Here is a 17,106-nt window from a genome sequence, read left to right as displayed (position 1 = left end):
ACTGAGAGCTGATGTGTCTCAACAGAAAGCTGTTTAGAATTAGGTATTTTTCTTCACAAAAAAACCAGAAGAAACAACTGACAAAAGTACTACATTGGGAATAATGATATACTGCACCCAGTTCATGTATCCGTGTTATGATGTTACCAACTTTCATGTGTTTACACCAAATTTGGGGCTGTAGATTGTCAATACGTGATGTTAAACATTAGTTTGTCTCTAAACAATAGTCTACTCTTCATCGCAAGGAAGACACTATGATGAAGATGAAGGTGAGTGTTGCATAAATACACCCCAAATGTCAGTGAGGAGCTGTTTTATGTCGGCAAAACCTGTCTTCATTAACTGAAAAATGAGGAGAGAAAATCAAACATTATATGACCCGAGGTGTTCCCAAACTGCGGACGGACGGGCGGTGTATCTCCGGAATACGCCACACATGCTTCCTCGCCTGTCCCTCCGTTTGTGCAGAAGCCGGGCGGGTCTAGACGTCGGCATTTTCTCGGTAAAAGCACAGGTCATGTATGCTTCGCTCTCCATTATGAAAGGAGATCGGCGGTGCTCATCAATGTTTCAGAGAGGGAGATTCGCTCCAGTGGTTGAGAGGTGGATGGTGTCAGAGCATCAGGTGACCCGGTCAGCCACGGTAAACAGAGATGAACAGACTGCATCCAGTGCGACTGTTTGTCATGCTGGGGTTCAATCATTTGCAGCTGTGTGGGTACTAATGTGTACAAGTATGTGAGATGGAACTGACACTATTCTTTTACCATTTCACTGCAAACCCAACAATTACATCATAATTAATATTGAGGCACTGGGGGCGTCCGGGTAGCGTGGCGGTCTATTCCGCTGCCTACCAACACGGGGATCCCGGTTCGAATCCCCGTGTTATCTCCGGCTTGGTCGGGCGTCCCTACAGACACAATTGGCCGTGTCTGTGTGTGGGAAGCCGGATGTGGGTATGTTTCCTGGTCGCTGCAATTGCGCCTCCTGTTGTCGGTCGGTGCACCTGTTCGGGGGGGCGGGGGAACTGGGGGGAATAGCGTGATCCTCCCACATGCTACGTCCCCCTGGTAAAACTCCTCACTGTCAGGTGAAAAGAAGCGACTGGTGACTCCACATGTATCGGAGGAGGCATGTAGGAGTCTGCAGCCCTCCCCGGATCGGCAGAGGGGGTGGAGAAGTGACCAGGATGGCTCAGAAGAGTGGGGTAATTGGCTGCATACAATTGGGGAGAAAAAGGGGGGAAATATAATAATAAGTACTTTTGATGTGCTTTTTTTTTTTTAAACAGGGTTGATGCCATTCGTCCTGGAGTGTTTTTTTCTCAGTGGTGACTAAAGGCCAGAGTGACGGAGGGAAAAAAACGAGGAAGCGGCTCAGAATGAGAGGAAGAAGATGATCAAGGGGGTGACGGAGGAAGGTTAGAAGAGGGAGATAAAGGCAGAAACGCACACACAGAGGAACACGGGCGTAGTGATGGAGGGCTGGCGGGCCCGCGTGTCGTGGGAGGACGCATGGTACAACATGTACTCCCGTCTGCTGCGCACCAAGCCTGTCGGGGCCATGAGCCAGGGCGCCGATGACCTCACCGAGGTCACCGAGGGGTCAGGGGCCGGACTGGCCAAGGTCCTAACCACTGTGGACCTGGTGTCGCTCGGGGTGGGCAGCTGCGTCGGCACGGGGATGTATGTGGTTGCTGGGCTGGTTGCCAAGGCAACAGCAGGACCAGGGGTCATTCTGTCTTTCATCATCGCAGCGCTGGCATCTATTCTGTCAGGTGAGTTAAATGACATGAAACACACCTTTATCACACACGATGCTTTCGGTGGCCATGTTTCCATCCAGGTGTTAAGCAGATTTCAAGAACACTTTTGGAAGACTGAAGGAAAATTCAAATCCAGATCAGGCGTCTTTCAGTCAGTTTTAGGAAACTAAAGGTTTTCCTTGTGTCCCAGGCTGGGACGAGAGTTTATCATGAACATCCAAGTGAAATCTGAGCAACCGTTGGCAAGGATAGTGCCTCATTGGACAAATTCAAGATGCCTTTTTTTCTGCTGATCTATTCTATAAAATCTCTCCAGCAACTTGTAAAGCTTCCCACCTCGAGAGGGAACCAAAACTTTTTCTGTGATATTGAGATTGTTTTTTGGTCAGTATTTTCAGTCAGTATTTCTTATTCACAACTACAAAATTAACAAAAATTAAAATAGATTCACAGGAATGTGGCAGCTGTCACCCAGTGGGTCCATGAACTGACGTTGTGCGTGTGCATGTGTGTGTGTGTGTACGCGCATTTGCATTGAAGGAGTGTGTTACGCGGAGTTTGGCGTGCGTGTGCCGAAGACCACAGGCTCCGCCTACACCTACAGCTACGTGACGGTTGGGGAGTTCGTGGCGTTTTTCATTGGCTGGAATCTGATCCTGGAGTATCTGATTGGCACGGCCGCGGGGGCGTCGGCCCTCAGCAGCATGTTCGACTCTCTGGCCAATCACAGCATCAGCAACTACATGATAACGCACCTGGGCACGCTCCGGGGCCTCGGTCAGTACGAGTGGGGAAGGGAGTGTGATTTTCACCACTTTTGGTGTAAACCATTATCTTTTTCCCTTTCAAACACAGCATATATGTTGATGAAATTAGACGTGTTGTTTTGATCTCTAATGTCGACGTATTTTGCTGTTAGAATTACAATCCTGAAGGCTTGCATGCCAACAAAAATACATTTACCATTTGTTTTTTTCTACAGCGGCTGCATTTAAGATGATTGCTGATCCACAAATACCCAGTTTATTGTTTGTGTTTGACTGTTGTGTTTCTCTCACAGGGACGGGAGAAGACACCTACCCCGACCTGCTGGCCCTCTCCATTGCCCTGCTGGTCACCGTGATCGTGGCTTTGGGTGTGCGGAACTCGGTGGGCGTCAACAATGTGCTCAACATGGTCAACCTGGTGGTCTGGGTCTTCATGGTCCTCGCTGGACTCTTCTTTGTCTCTGCCAGCAACTGGGAAAGTGGAAGGTTCCTTCCCTTTGGCTGGTCAGGGGTGAGCTTTACGATTGGTTGGTTGGTTGGTTGGTTGGTTGGTTGGTTGGTTGGTTGGTTGGTTGGTTGGTTGGTTGGTTGGTTGGTTGGTTGGTTGGTTGGTTGGACAGTTGGCTGGTTAATTTGTCAGTTTGTTTGGCTAGTTAGCTGGTTGCTTGGTCGACTAGTTAATTACTATGTAAGTTTTAATGTCTTCTCCTGGATCGCCACCTTGCCGTGGTGGAGAAGCTTGCGTGTACCAATGATCCCAAGAGCTATGCTGTCCGGAGCTTGGCTCCTGGTAGGGTCACCCAAGACGGATACGTCAAATAAATAGACTGCATTTATGTAGCGCTTTTCTAGTCTACCGACCACTCAAGGGGGGAGGTTCCAGATGAAGCACGATCCAACAAAGACCTCAACGGTGGAACTGGCGGAAGATGTCTGCAGGTCACAACGACAGTGAAGGCAGATGAAGGCTGCAACAGAGGGTGGTCCCCAATCGTCTTGGTTCTCCATGCCATTGGACTCTGGCCACCCCCTGCCAGGGACCGTGTGGTGGCTGCAGGCGCATCAGCCACTCCACATAGAAAGCTGTCATGCGCAGGCGTCCTCCCATTATGTGGCTCCAGGATCAGCCTCTACACCCACCTGAGGACTCAGAGGGACCCAGAGGGAGGACAGTCATACTTGACCCCGAGTGACCGCCGATGATGGAAGTTTTAGTTTACAAGTACATTTGCATATACAAGGAATTTGCATTGGTTGGATATGAGTTCAAGAAACAGGGAAATGACCAAATTATTTTAAAGTAGAAAAAAACGGCAGAGTGGAATTTAGCAGTATCTAGCAGGGTATCTATGTACCTAAGAAGATCAACATATCTTAAGTTGTTGGGTGAGTAAGAAATAAGGACACAGAATGCAGGTAACAAGAACTAACAATCACAAATAGGTCAAATCTACATGAAGCGATTCTCTGCTTGGGTTTGTTATACGATTCACCCATACATTGCATTGTGTGTGTGTGTGTGTATGTGTGTGTACAAGCATATTCTTGAACAAACTTGTGGGTCACACAGTTTTGCCCGGACTTCACTTTTTACCTTTTCTGAAACATATTTCAAGTCTTCCAAAACCTGCTCAGCAACAAAATTGAGTTTCACTTCATTAACACTGGTAGGCTAGCTGCAAAAGTGATGGAATTTTCCAGATCACAACATTTTTTTCCCCCAAATCAGGACATTGAATTCACTCCTTAAAATCATTAAATGATCTTCTATATGGCTCTTATTTCCTTCCTGTGTACCAGAGCTAACTGACAAGTGGCTAGTAGCTGTATCCCTGTAACCCCGCTTACCGTCTGGTCCTGTGCAGGTGATGAAGGGGGCGGCCACCTGTTTCTACGCCTTCATTGGCTTCGACATCATCGCCACAACAGGGGAGGAGGCTAAAAACCCCAACACCTCCATCCCTTACGCCATCACCGCCTCTCTGGTCGCCTGCCTCACTGCCTATGTGTCTGTTAGTAAGCACATATATACACACACAAATTCACACAAACACACACACACAGGGTAGGTAAAGTGTTACGATCCTTCTAAACATGAACTGAGTTCCTTTTAGTTTAGGTTGCATCAAATTTCAGGCAGGTTGAATTGTTTCCTTTGAATTCTTTCCAACAACACATTGCACCTTATCACCTCTTATTTCACCTGTATAAGTCAATCCTTGTGTATATATCTGAAGATTGTTGTGTTTTGGTGTTGCTATTCTGTATTAAGTACACAGAGAGAGCCACGAAAAAGGGGTCAAATTCAACGTATGTGTAAACGTACATGGCCAATAAACATGATTATTTTTTTCTTTTTTCTTTTTTTTGGTGGGGGGTGTTTCTCCCCAATTGTACCCAGCCAATTACGCCACTCCTCCGAGCCGTCCCGGTCGTTGCTCCACCCCCTCTGTCGATCGGGGGAGGGCTGCAGACTACTACATGCCTCCTCCGATACATGTGGAGTCACTAGCCGCTTCTTTTCACCTGACAGTGAGGATCACCAGGGGGACGTAGCATGTGGGAGGATCACACCATTCCCCCCATTTCCCCCTCTCCCCTGAACAGGTGCTCCAACCGACTAGAGGAGGCGCTAGTGCAGCGACCAGGACACATACCCACATCCGGCTTCCCTCCCACAGACTCGACCACTTGTGTCCGTAGAGATGCCCAACCAAGCCGGAGGTAACACGGGGATTCGAACCGGAGATCCCCGTGTTGGTAGGCAAGGGAATAGACCGCTATGCTACCCAGATGCCCATAAGCATGATTCTGATTCTGAAACAGCTACGAAATACTTAGTACTCATTAATTTGGGAAAAGACGCTCAGTATAATGTCATGTATTTATCACAAAAATGCGTGCCGGTATTTATAATGGATGGTCCGCCAGCCGATGTTGAGCTGACACATTTTAATCATATGACAGCAATGACATCACTAAGGGCAGAGAAAACGACCCGCGTAGTGTCCGAAAGTGTTTTTCCAGTGAGTTCACTATATAGTCCTCTACATAGAACTCCTATAGTGCGTTGCCTACCAACACGGGATCGCCGGGTCGAATACCCGTGTTACCTTCGACTTGGTCGGGCATCCCTAATGACAAAATTGGCCGTGTCTGCGGGTGGGGAGTCAGATGTGGGTATTTGTCCTGGTCGCTGCACTAGCACCTCCTCTGGTCGGTCAGGGTGCCCCCCCGGATTGGCAGAGGGGGTGGAACAGCGACAGGGACAACTCAAACAGAGCGGGGTAATTGGCCTGAAATAATTGGGGAGAAAAGGGGGGCAAATTGAAAAAGGGGAGGGGGGACTCCCTATAGTGATGTGAGTAGGGAGTAGTGAATGAGTGAATGATTTCGGACACAGCTTTTTTTTCTTGGTTTTTTTTTTCCCGGCTACAGATTTTTAAAAATGGCGGTTGAAATAAAATCCTGTGAGTACTTGACCAATCAGAAAGGATCAGTGCTGCGACCCCCCCCCCCAAAAAAAATACCTGTACTTTCCTTTAAAAAGTACCTCTCTCCCCAGCATGGACTTCTTGGGGGGGGGGGGTAAAATAATGTCACTGGGACTTAATTTAGACCCAATTTCCTTCCTTTGAGTTCCTCAAAAGGTTCCTAGTTCCTGGGGAATGTTCCTGCGGTGGCAATGCGGCTATTGACACGGTGCTGAGAAACTCCACCGGTGTCACTCGTCAGTAAAGAAGAGACAAAAAGCATAAGGCCCAAATCAACTTCCACAGACAAAGTGCCTGGGAAGGCAGCCAGTATGAAACAGTTTCTCTGACACCTTCAGATAGTCTACATGAAATCCTCAGGGTATCGACGTTGTATAAGTATTTACGGATTGTCTTTTAACCATCATTACCTGCCCATCTTCCCTTCTTTCCCTCTGTCATCTGCACAGGTGAGTGTGATTCTTACCCTCATGGTTCCCTATGATCAGATTGATGGTTCGGCTCCTCTGATGGAGATGTTTGCGGTGCACGGCTTCATGTGGGGGAAGTACACGGTGGCCGTCGGCTCCATAGCGGGACTTACCGTCTCTCTCCTGGGCTCCCTTTTCCCCATGCCCAGGGTGATCTACGCCATGGCCAGGGACGGACTCCTCTTCAGGTGAGGACACATTCAGCGCACACATACAAACACACACTCACACAAACATGTACTTTGTAATTGACCGTTTGCAGATTTTTACCAAGTGCCATCTCCCTGTGTTACTTCTGCTGTATTTAACTTTCAAGTTGAGCGCTACTGTTTTAAGTTACAGAGTCACGTCAACATTGTAAACGTGCTCGGGATAACAATGTGTTTTTGCTCCAAAACCTGACCGGCACAGTGCCCATATTGGCATACCTTCCCTCTGTTTAAATGCAGCACACGAAACGGCACATAACCTCTTGTGCCTACTTGAATCAACGGCTATTGTGGCAAGTAAACAAAGTACCGTGTGTACCAGAAGCATGGCAAATAATGAGAACTGGTAAAAACACTTCTTTTGCGTTGCTTAGCATGGCTGAATCCAAATGAAAAAGTTGCTGTATTGAGGAAATTCACCCTCAACAAGGAGCATTACAACAACTTCTGCTGCACTATCAGTCGTTACAATCAGCTGATAAGGATTCAACATAACACACAGTATGCACCATGTTGGCAGGGCCAAGTGGAGCCCACCCACAGTTTCCCCCAACACCTTTTCACCATTTTCTTCGGTTATGTCTTCTTACTAATCTGACATGTATCACAGATTACCTCGAAGATGCCTCCCAAATGGAAATCAGGGAAGTAGAGACAATTGCGTAGCGTCAGTTGGTGGACCATTATTTTGCAAACATTCAATTCTTTTGGCTCAGCTTGGCACCAACATTGCCGATGTTGAGGGTTTGAAATCCTGTGCAATTCATAGTTTGCTGAGTTAATTTGACCTCAGCACCGACCTATTTCACATTCATTCACACCTAGCAGCCACCCAGTAAAGCCACACTGTTCACTACTGAACATTTCCCCTGGAGCAAATTATGGTACAGTGCCTTGCTGAACGGCATCTCCGAAGTAGCTGTGAATAGGTCGGAGGGTATTTCTTATTCATTCGACCAATTCATTTCTTACTTGCTTGTTGTCACTTTCTGACCCAAGCCCAATGAATCAACCGTGTGAAATTCAGCAAAAAGTTCTCTCATCCTGTGCGGATTTCCAGAGGTTTGTGTGCTCGCAAAAATATTACTTTGGAGATGTGTGCAATAAGCTATCCGTAGTGATGAATGAATTTAACTTGTATGTGGTGATGCCCTTGCAGGTTCCTGTCCCGCATCTCGTCGTTCACGCACACGCCCATGGTGGCGTGTGCATTGTCGGGGAGCTTGGCGGCCCTCCTCGCCCTGCTGGTTAGCCTGAGAGACCTGATCGAGATGATGTCCATCGGGACCCTGCTGGCGTACACACTGGTGAGCGTGTGCGTGCTCCTGCTCCGCTACCAGCCCGACGAACATGCTGACACGCACCAGTTCACCTCCCGGGTCCAAGAGGAGGGGGGTGGGGCCGACCCGAGCTACCACGATGATGGCGCCATCCCCACCAAAGATGACCAGATGCTGATTGGAGGATCTGGCCAGGATGGTGGCTCCTCTTATCACTCCGGCGGGACCAAGGGAGACAGCGACGACTCAGCTTTTCACACCGGCCCCGCTCCCCTCCTGAAAAGGCTCCTGGGCAGTCACTACTACACTCTGCGAGTGCGCCTGGGAATCCCCGACGCGTCAGCCAGGCCTACCCCTGCTACGGGCCGCACGGTGACCAGATGCACCCTCCTCCTCTTCATCCTGTCCTTCCTGCTCTGGATCACTGTCATCTTCGGGGTTGAACAGGGAGCGGGGGCGGGGGTGGTTGTTTCGTTGCTCTTGGCCATGCTAATGGCTGGTGTCATGGTGACGCTGCTGGTCATCATACTTCGGCAGCCGGAAAGTGGGCGGAGATTGCCCTACATGGCGCCCTGTGTTCCGTTCGTACCTGCAGCAGCCATATTTGCCAACACCTATCTCATGCTCAAACTGTCTCCACTCACCTGGATCAGATTCACAATCTGGTGTATCATAGGTGAGTACTGGACCAACATGGAAGCATAACAGATTAATTATGGAAAAAGATCATGGATCACTAGATTAGCTGTAGGTCTAGTGATCAGTGGTTTTCAAACTATGGGTTGGGACCCACAAGTGGGTTGCAGCAGCGAGCCAGGTGGGTTGCAGGATGTCCACAATGAATATATCTTGTTTGGAGACAAAACAGAGGCACATTTGTTTTCTTTTTTTTTAGCAGATGTGTTTTCATTTAGTGGCATGGTGGCGCAGTGGTAAGCATAGTCGCCTCACAGCAAGAAGGTCCTGGGTTCGGGCCCCAGGGTAGTCCAACCTTGGGGGTCATCCGGGATGTGGAGTTTGCATGTTCTCCCTGTGTCTGTGTGGGTTTCCTCCAGGTGCTCCAGTTTCCTCCCACAGTCCAAAGACATGTAGGTCAGGTGAATCGGCCGTACTAAATTGTCCTGAGGTGTGTGTGTGTTGGGGGGGGGGGGCTGTGATGGCCTGGCGGCCTGTCCAGGGTTTCTCCCTGCCTGCCGCCCAATGACTGCTGGGATAGGCTCCATGCGTCCCCTTGACCCTGAGAGCAGGATAAGCGGTTTGGATAATGAATGAATGAATGTTTTCATTTAAATTAATTTAGATAAATAAAATTAGCGACAGACATGGTCGCAAGTCCATGAATATTGGGACGGCGTCCAGCGCTTTACCTGTGCCCCCATCCATAGGGCTAGTGGTTGTGTCAGGAAGAGCATCCGATGTAAAAATTTGCCAAGTCATTATGCAGATTGACAAGGCCATACCGGATCGGTCAACGCCCGGGTTAACAACGACTGCCATTGGTGCTGTGCCCTCACAGGGTACCAATGGGAAACCACAAAATCTGCTGTGGCGCCCCCTGAGAAACGGAACAAGCTGAAACAAGTTTTCATTTAAATGAGAAAGAAACCATTTATTTTCATTTCTACTTTCTGAGTCAATGCGAACAATGCAGTGATTTAACTGCACTCCAAAGTATCATGAATGTTTAATGTTGTCACACCTTGGGTGTTTCATGTGGTCATTAGTGGGTAATAATTGCAGACCGAGAAGGGGGAAACTGCATCGATGTAGCAATATAGACAGAGTTGTTAATTATGTAGCTTTTTGGTAATGACATTTTATTGCCTATTTCACCACACAAAATATTTGAGTCCTGGTGAGTAACGTGACGTGGCGCGTTCATGCGTAATACACACATTTATTTATTTATGCTGACTCTCTTTTAGGTCTCTTTGAGTGAAAGCGTCAGATGAATGAGTAAATATAAATGCATAGGGACTTGGTTTTCCAGTAAGGTGTGAAAGTTACAGGCACCCCCGAAGAAGGATGCAGTGCCAACAAGACTTCACTTTGCAGGGGTTACTAAACTCTGCGTTTAGCTTGCAACTGATTTAAATGACCTTTCCAGGGGCAGTTCAGTCTTTTTGACAGAGGCTACAAGTAAACAGTTTCACAGCTCTCTTAAACTTCAGTACACATCATCCTGACTGTCAGCGTTTCCAGACAGCGAGGTTAATTGTAAACAGGTGGTCAAACCAATGCCCCAAAAAACACCTGCATACCACAATGCTTTTCCTCTATGGTGTGCTGTTGTTGTTGGGTAAGGTGTACTGAGCAGGGAATGGAACATACCTCACGATTTGAAGCGAGACCTTTTTTCCATGCTGGCAGATTTTTATTTTATTCTTCTGGAATTCATGAGAACCAGTAACTCTTAACAGATGACCGTCCTCTCATTCCTCCGTCTTGGGAGCTAGCATCTCTACCGTCGATCCTCCAAACAGTTATATAACACGTGCCTGCTTTCAGGTTTGTGTGGTTCTAAGTATTATGGTCTGTTTGCCCCCAGGTCTGCTAATCTATGTCTGCTATGGGGTGTGGAACAGCACGCTGGAGCTGAATGCCCGTGAGGAGCAGGCGCAAGCCAGCTCCTACCAGCGCTACGACGACCACATCGATGACGGCTTCGCCCCCGAAGACGACCTCTACCCACAAGAGCAGGAGGAAGACAGGCCCTACCAGGGCTGGTCCGCCCCAGAGGAGAGGGGCTACCACCAGCAACACGACCAGTACCAGGATGGGGACCAGTTTGAGGACCAAAATGAAGACCAGTACCAGAGCCAATACAAGCACAGTGACCACGGTAATGAATATGGCTACCAGTCCGGACCCACAGGTCAATTCTCCTCCAGGGGTAGCAAGTCAAGGGGACGAGCCAATCACGGCTTTGATGCGGGGGAAGAGGAGGATTAAATGAGTCAGGTGACCAGCGGGACACTTGCTGTTTTCCTGAGAATGTACTCAGGGGGTGGGGGAGGGTTTTTGGCCCACATGCAACTTACTGCTAGATATACCACAATTTCTGCTTTTGTATACAAAATTACCATGTTTAAGAATCCTACTGAGGTTCCTCCCATTGAACTGTGTGGTAATGTTAAGTACAGCATCAAACTCGAACTAGTTTTCAAGTAATACTCCCTCGGATATTTCAGGTCTCGTTTTTTCTAGAAATCTTTGGTAATCGATTCTCGTTATCATTAATTTAAACGAAATTATGTATCGCAACATGACATTATCTGAATCTCATCCCGATACAAAATCACTGAAAGACGGGAACGATGATGCTATTACTGCCCAGCCAGACTTAGCAGAAGCAGCTGTGGGGGCAGGAAGGGACTGTTTTTCTTTTTGTTGATACAAAATAGTTTCATCAGCGCTTTCTGGTTTCCTAAACTTTGGTCTGGAATACTGTAAATAACATCACTGAAAAGGGATGAAATCCATAGAGACTCACACATGGTTTATATCAAGAAAATTTGTAATTTGAGGGTATTTTGTCATTTATTTATAATATATTTTGAGTGGGTGGGTTATCTGGTGTGTAATTGTGGTTGTCGTCTTTTTTTAGAGGCTAGCGTCACAAGTGCTTCACTTTTTTTTTTTTTTCCAAAATTAAAACAATTTTGCTGAGGCGCACAACTCATCAATGTCACGCGTAGTCCCACCAACCAATGATTATGAAGGAGGGGCGGGACTAGAGAGGAAACAAGCACTAGATCTGCTTCCTCAAAGCAGAGAAGAAACGGAAGGAATAAATCAACAGATAGGAAATAAAACCCAGTTTATTTTTTACGTCCTCCGTGAACAAAGACAAAGCAAAAGGAATATTTTCATCATGAAACTTACCTCACTGCATAGACTTTGCCTCCAGCGCTAGCACATATTTTTCCCTACGAGGCCTCTGCTGGACTCCAGGCCTCACCGACTAGAGAAGCTCAACAGCAAACTATGATGTCTGAAAATGACCTTTCACCTCTCATTTAGGACAGCACAGACCTGCACTACGCCTATTCTGACCTGACGTCGTTGGCCTTTCATCTGGTCCTGGACTTGTCCCCTCAATGACAGACGTAGCTGTCAGTGTCAACAGCACACCGCTAACACCGCCATCTTGAAACAGCCGTTCAGAAACAGAATGAGTGTTTCTCTGCAGTTCTGCTGTTTGTCACCTCTGCGTCGTTTCATGAACACTGAATAGAAACAGGTGACACGGTGGCGCAGTGGTTAGTGTGGTCACTTCACAGCAAGAGGGTCCTGGGTTCGAGCCCCAGGGTAGTCCAACCTTGGGGGTCGTCCTCTGTGTGGAGTTTGCATGTTCTCCCTGTGTCTATGTGGGTTTCCTCCCACAGTCCAAAGACATGTAGGTCAGGTGAATCGGCCATACTAAATTTTCCCTAGGTGTGTGTGTGTGTGTGTGTGTGTGTGTGTGTGTGGGGGCCCTGTGATGGTCTGGCGGCCTGTCCAGGGTGTCTCCCCGCCTGCCGCCCAGTGACTGCTGGGATAGGCTCCAGCGACCCGGCTTCGGATACGCGGCTTGGACAATGGATGAAACAACAGGGTTTGGATGTTTGTGAATCAGCTACCATCTTAAATACGTCAGCCATAAAAAACCCTTTCCTGTTTGCGTGTTAATCTTCAAAATTGTACCTTTAGTGCGACTTTTTTTCTTCTTGTGGTCGTGTTGGTGTGCTTTGGTTGTACAGTGGTGTCGGTGCGATGGTAATGTGAACGTCATTACACCGACTTATTTGTGCTGAATTTGCTCTTTCTGAAAGCCCGCGCTAATCTAAAGGGAACGCTTGCATCGTCCCATCGTTGTTTCTGAATTTGAGTGTGTCCACATGTGTAAGGGATGAGTGTGTTTTGATTTTATGTGCTGGGATTAAATGTCTCATTGTGAGTGAAGTGGAAGACCCTGTTTTTGTCCCTCTGGTACTTTACGGTATACAGTACATGGTATACAGTACATGGTATACAGTACGTGGTATACAGTACATGGTATACAGTACATGGTATACAGTATATTTACAGACACATGACACGGGTCTACAGTGAAAAATCATTTATTGATAATGAATATTTATTCAAGGAAAAGGGAGTAAGACATCCAATATTACAAGGAACCACGCCATGATATCAGGACTGTTCAAATCAATAAACGGTTGTATTATTATTATGAGTATTCTAGTAATATTCAAAACAGTGAGAAAAAAAACTCATCCACTGATCGGTAGAAAATGTAGTGTTCAGTATTACATAACCATGGCAGGTAGGGTCTGTTGTCGTCGTTTTCTTAAAGGTGTGTCAGCAGTAGCTGAGATGTGCAGTGTGTATTTTGGCTTTGCTAGTAGTACTAGTTGATGTCAGTACGGGTTGCCGACTGTATTTTGTCGTTTATTCTGCAGAGTCTTGGCTCGCAGTCCTCAGCAAACTGCGCAGCGTTCACCGCCAACTGCACGTCTGTGTGTTCGCCACCTTTCATTCTGAGTTTGTGTTGTTGTTGTTGTGTTGTTGTGTTGTTGTTGTTGTTCACATCGCTGAACAGTACAGGTCAGCACCCAGGCAGAACTTACAGATCAAGGTGTATCTCAACGCGTTCAGTCCTGGGACAACGGATCATGAATCCTGTATTTTACAGACATGGCAGACATCAAGGTATGTGGGGGGGGGGGGTTCCTCACAGAGATAAACAGGAAATTCACTCGGCATGCTTTTCAAAATAAAAGGACCGTTAACCAGCGATACCAGGGATAATAGCGAGATGAATTCATTGACAGAAGGTTTCGGGTGTCATTTGCTCATTGACTCTCTGGGTATAATAAGCAGAGTTTACAGAAAAATATTAAATGAGGAATTGTACATGTTTTAAAATGAAGTTTAAAAAAAATGTGATATACATGTAAAGAAAGTTGTTGAAAATAAGATTACAAACAATGCAAGACTAACAAGGTTAAAGTAAGTTAGCTGTTAAAGGTGATTTCAAAGATGACAAAACTAGCTAGCCGAAATTTCTCTTCATTTTCTTCCCCCTCCCCCTTTTTCTCCCCAATTGTACCTGGTCAATCACCCCACTCTCTGAGCTGTCCTGGTTGCTGCACCACCCCCTCTGCCGGGCTGGGGCAGACTACCACATGCCTCCTCCGATACATGTGGAGTCGCCAGCCGCTTCTTTTCACCTGACAGTGAGGAGTTTCACCAGGGGGACGTAGCGCGTGGGAGGATCACCCTATTCCCCACCAGTCCTCCCCCCCAAACAGGCGCCCCAACCAACCAGAGGAGGCGCTAGTGCAGCGATCAGGGCACATACCCACATCCGGCTTCCCACCTGCAGACACGGCCAATTGTGTCTGTAGGGATGCCCGACCAAGCCGGAGGTAACACGGGGATTTGAACCGGCGATCCCCGTGTTGGTAGGCAACGGAATAGACCGCCACGCTACCCGGACGCCCTTCTCTTCATTTTCTAAAGTTTAATTTATATGTGGTCATTCAGCAGAAAAGATGCATTTCTCAAAACCAAAGGGGTGTTGGCATTTTAATGTTGTGCATGTGCGGTATTTCGTTAGCTCACAGACAACATGGTCTTTATCACAGTTTGATGCCATAGCCAATCAGGAATGGTAAACTCTCTGTCCTGTTGGATAGCGTCTCCCACAGGGACGAGGAAAATGCTAGATATTGTTCTTGAGACTTACTTCTGCAGAGCACCAGTTATCCAACCCAGATAGCAAAGTTACTGTGGCCCGGACCCGTCCCACACGCGACACTTTCATCCGGCCCACATACCGCGTGGAATGATGGCACTTCGGCGGTCCGCTCCCGTTTACCAGATCTGGGCCAGAACCGAGCCATAGCAATGCCGCATGTGCCACGTATTTGCCAAAGGTGGCCCGTATTGGTTTTGTGATATTCACCATTTACCACACGGGCCACTTGAGGGTCACATCCAGGTCACATGTTGCCCAGAGCATCTTTGCCAAAAAAAGGCCCACATGTGATTTGGCACATTTGGGCCATATTTGCTATTATACACGTGGGCCACTTCAGGCTCACATCCATTTTGTCAGGGCCAGAAGAAGGCCATCGGTGCCGCATCACTGCCCGAAGTGGACCACATCTGGATGCTATCTGGGAAAGCATCCAAGCATAAATCAACCTTTAGGGCCCTGAAGCCAAAAGCACAAATCAACTTTTATTTACTTGCATTAATGTTGGCGGTGAATATCCCAAACCGCATAATGTACACAGCATGGCTGGTTACCATGGAGGTTGCACAACAAACGGCTTCCTTGTGGTTGGAGAAACCATCATGTAAATGAAAGATGCAATGTGTAATTTCTGCCTTCAGTACCGACAGCTATAGCTCAGCGGCGTGAAACACAACAGCTTATCGAAACGGGCGAGTCGTCAAGTTACCCAGATAACCCAGCATGTATGGTGACCTTTAATTCTCAGATGCCTTCATTAGGTATCAGACTGCTGTAATTCTCTGAGAGCCGGGAAGGTGAGCCATTAGAGGACAGGTGAGCCATTAGAGGACAGGTGAGCCATTAGAGGGCAGGTGAGCTATTAGAGGACAGGTGAGCCATTAGAGGACAGGCGAGCTATTAGAGGACAGGTGAGCTATTAGAGGACAGGTAAGCCATTAGAGGACAGGTGAGCTATTAGAGGACAGGTAAGCCATTAGAGGACAGGTGAGCCATTAGAGGACAGGTGAGCCATTAGAGGACAGGCGAGCCATTAGAGGACAGGCGAGCCATTAGAGGACAGGTGAGCCATTAGAGGACAGGTGAGCCATTAGAGGACAGGCGAGCCATTAGAGGACAGGTGAGCCATTAGAGGAGAGGTGAGCCATTAGAGGACAGGTGAGCCATTAGAGGACAGGTAAGCCATTAGAGGACAGGTGAGCCATTAGAGGACAGGTGAGCCATTAGAGGACAGGTAAGCCATTAGAGGACAGGTGAGCCATTAGAGGACAGGTGAGCCATTAGAGGGCAGGTGAGCCATTAGAGGGCAGGTGAGCTATTAGAGGACAGGTAAGCCATTAGAGGACAGGTAAGCCATTAGAGGACAGGTGAGCCATTAGAGGACAGGTGAGCCATTAGAGGACAGGTAAGCCATTAGAGGACAGGTGAGCCATTAGAGGACAGGCGAGCCATTAGAGGACAGGTGAGCTATTAGAGGACAGGTAAGCCATTAGAGGACAGGTGAGCCATTAGAGAACGGGTAAGCCATTAGAGGACGGGTGAGCCATTAGAGGACAGGTGAGCCATTAGAGGACGGGTGAGCCATTAGAGGACGGGTGAGCCATTAGAGGACAGGTGAGCCATTAGAGGACGGGTGAGCCATTACAGGACAGGTGAGCCATTAGAGGACAGGCGAGCCATTAGAGGACAGGTGAGCTATTAGAGGACAGGTAAGCCATTAGAGGACAGGTGAGCTATTAGAGGACAGGTAAGCCATTAGAGGACAGGTGAGCCATTAGAGGACAGGTGAGCCATCAGAGGACAGGTGAGCCATTAGAGGACAGGCGAGCCATTAGAGGACGGGTGAGCCATTAGAGGACGGGTGAGCCATTAGAGGACGGGTGAGCCATTAGAGGACAGGTGAGCCATTAGAGGACAGGTGAGCCATTAGAGGACAGGTGAGCTATTAGAGGACAGGTGAGCCATTAGAGGACGGGTAAGCCATTAGAGGACAGGTGAGCCATTAGAGGACAGGTGAGCCATTAGAGGACAGGTGAGCCATTAGAGGACAGGTGAGCCATTACAGGACAGGTGAGCCATTAGAGGACGGGTAAGCCATTAGAGGACAGGTGAGCCATTAGAGGACAGGTAAGCCATTAGAGGACAGGGGTGTAATGGCCTTTTGATCCACAACAGAAAACACTGGGCAGGCCCGGTTTCTGCTTGTGTTTTTATACAGAAGTATGGATAAGTGTGTGTGCATGTGTGGGAGACGGCGCCGTCTACTCTGTTTTAGTCACTCCCTCTCTGCAACCCCCTCTGGTCTCTACTAGCCATGCCTCAGGAAAGCCCAAATATTACACATTGCACCTTTAAAGGTCCGTGGTTTGA

General features: G+C 47.9%; 1 protein-coding gene across 1 annotated transcript; it reads left to right on the top strand.

The window, feature by feature from the left end:
- Positions 1-1,482: 1,482 nt before the first annotated feature.
- Positions 1,483-10,943, top strand: LOC130129657 (probable cationic amino acid transporter). The gene is made up of 7 exons (XM_056299247.1): positions 1,483-1,783; positions 2,312-2,548; positions 2,832-3,049; positions 4,404-4,550; positions 6,482-6,690; positions 7,871-8,667; positions 10,540-10,943. The coding sequence occupies exons 1-7, from the start codon at positions 1,483-1,485 to the stop codon at positions 10,941-10,943; spliced, it is 2,313 nt and encodes a 770-aa protein (XP_056155222.1).
- The last annotated feature ends 6,163 nt before the right edge of the window (positions 10,944-17,106 follow it).

Source organism: Lampris incognitus, chromosome 19 (genome assembly GCF_029633865.1).
Source record: "Lampris incognitus isolate fLamInc1 chromosome 19, fLamInc1.hap2, whole genome shotgun sequence".
Lineage (NCBI taxonomy): Eukaryota > Metazoa > Chordata > Actinopteri > Lampriformes > Lampridae > Lampris > Lampris incognitus.
This window is presented reverse-complemented; position numbering and strand designations above follow the sequence as displayed.

Coding starts and splice junctions, on each gene's coding strand:
- LOC130129657 (XM_056299247.1), top strand. CDS start 1,483: ATGGAGGGCTGGCGGGCCCGCGTGTCGTGGGAGGACGCATGGTACAAC. Junction 3,050..4,403: donor TTCCCTTTGGCTGGTCAGGG/GTGAGCTTTACG, acceptor GGTCCTGTGCAG/GTGATGAAGGGGGCGGCCAC. Junction 8,668..10,539: donor CACAATCTGGTGTATCATAG/GTGAGTACTGGA, acceptor GTTTGCCCCCAG/GTCTGCTAATCTATGTCTGC.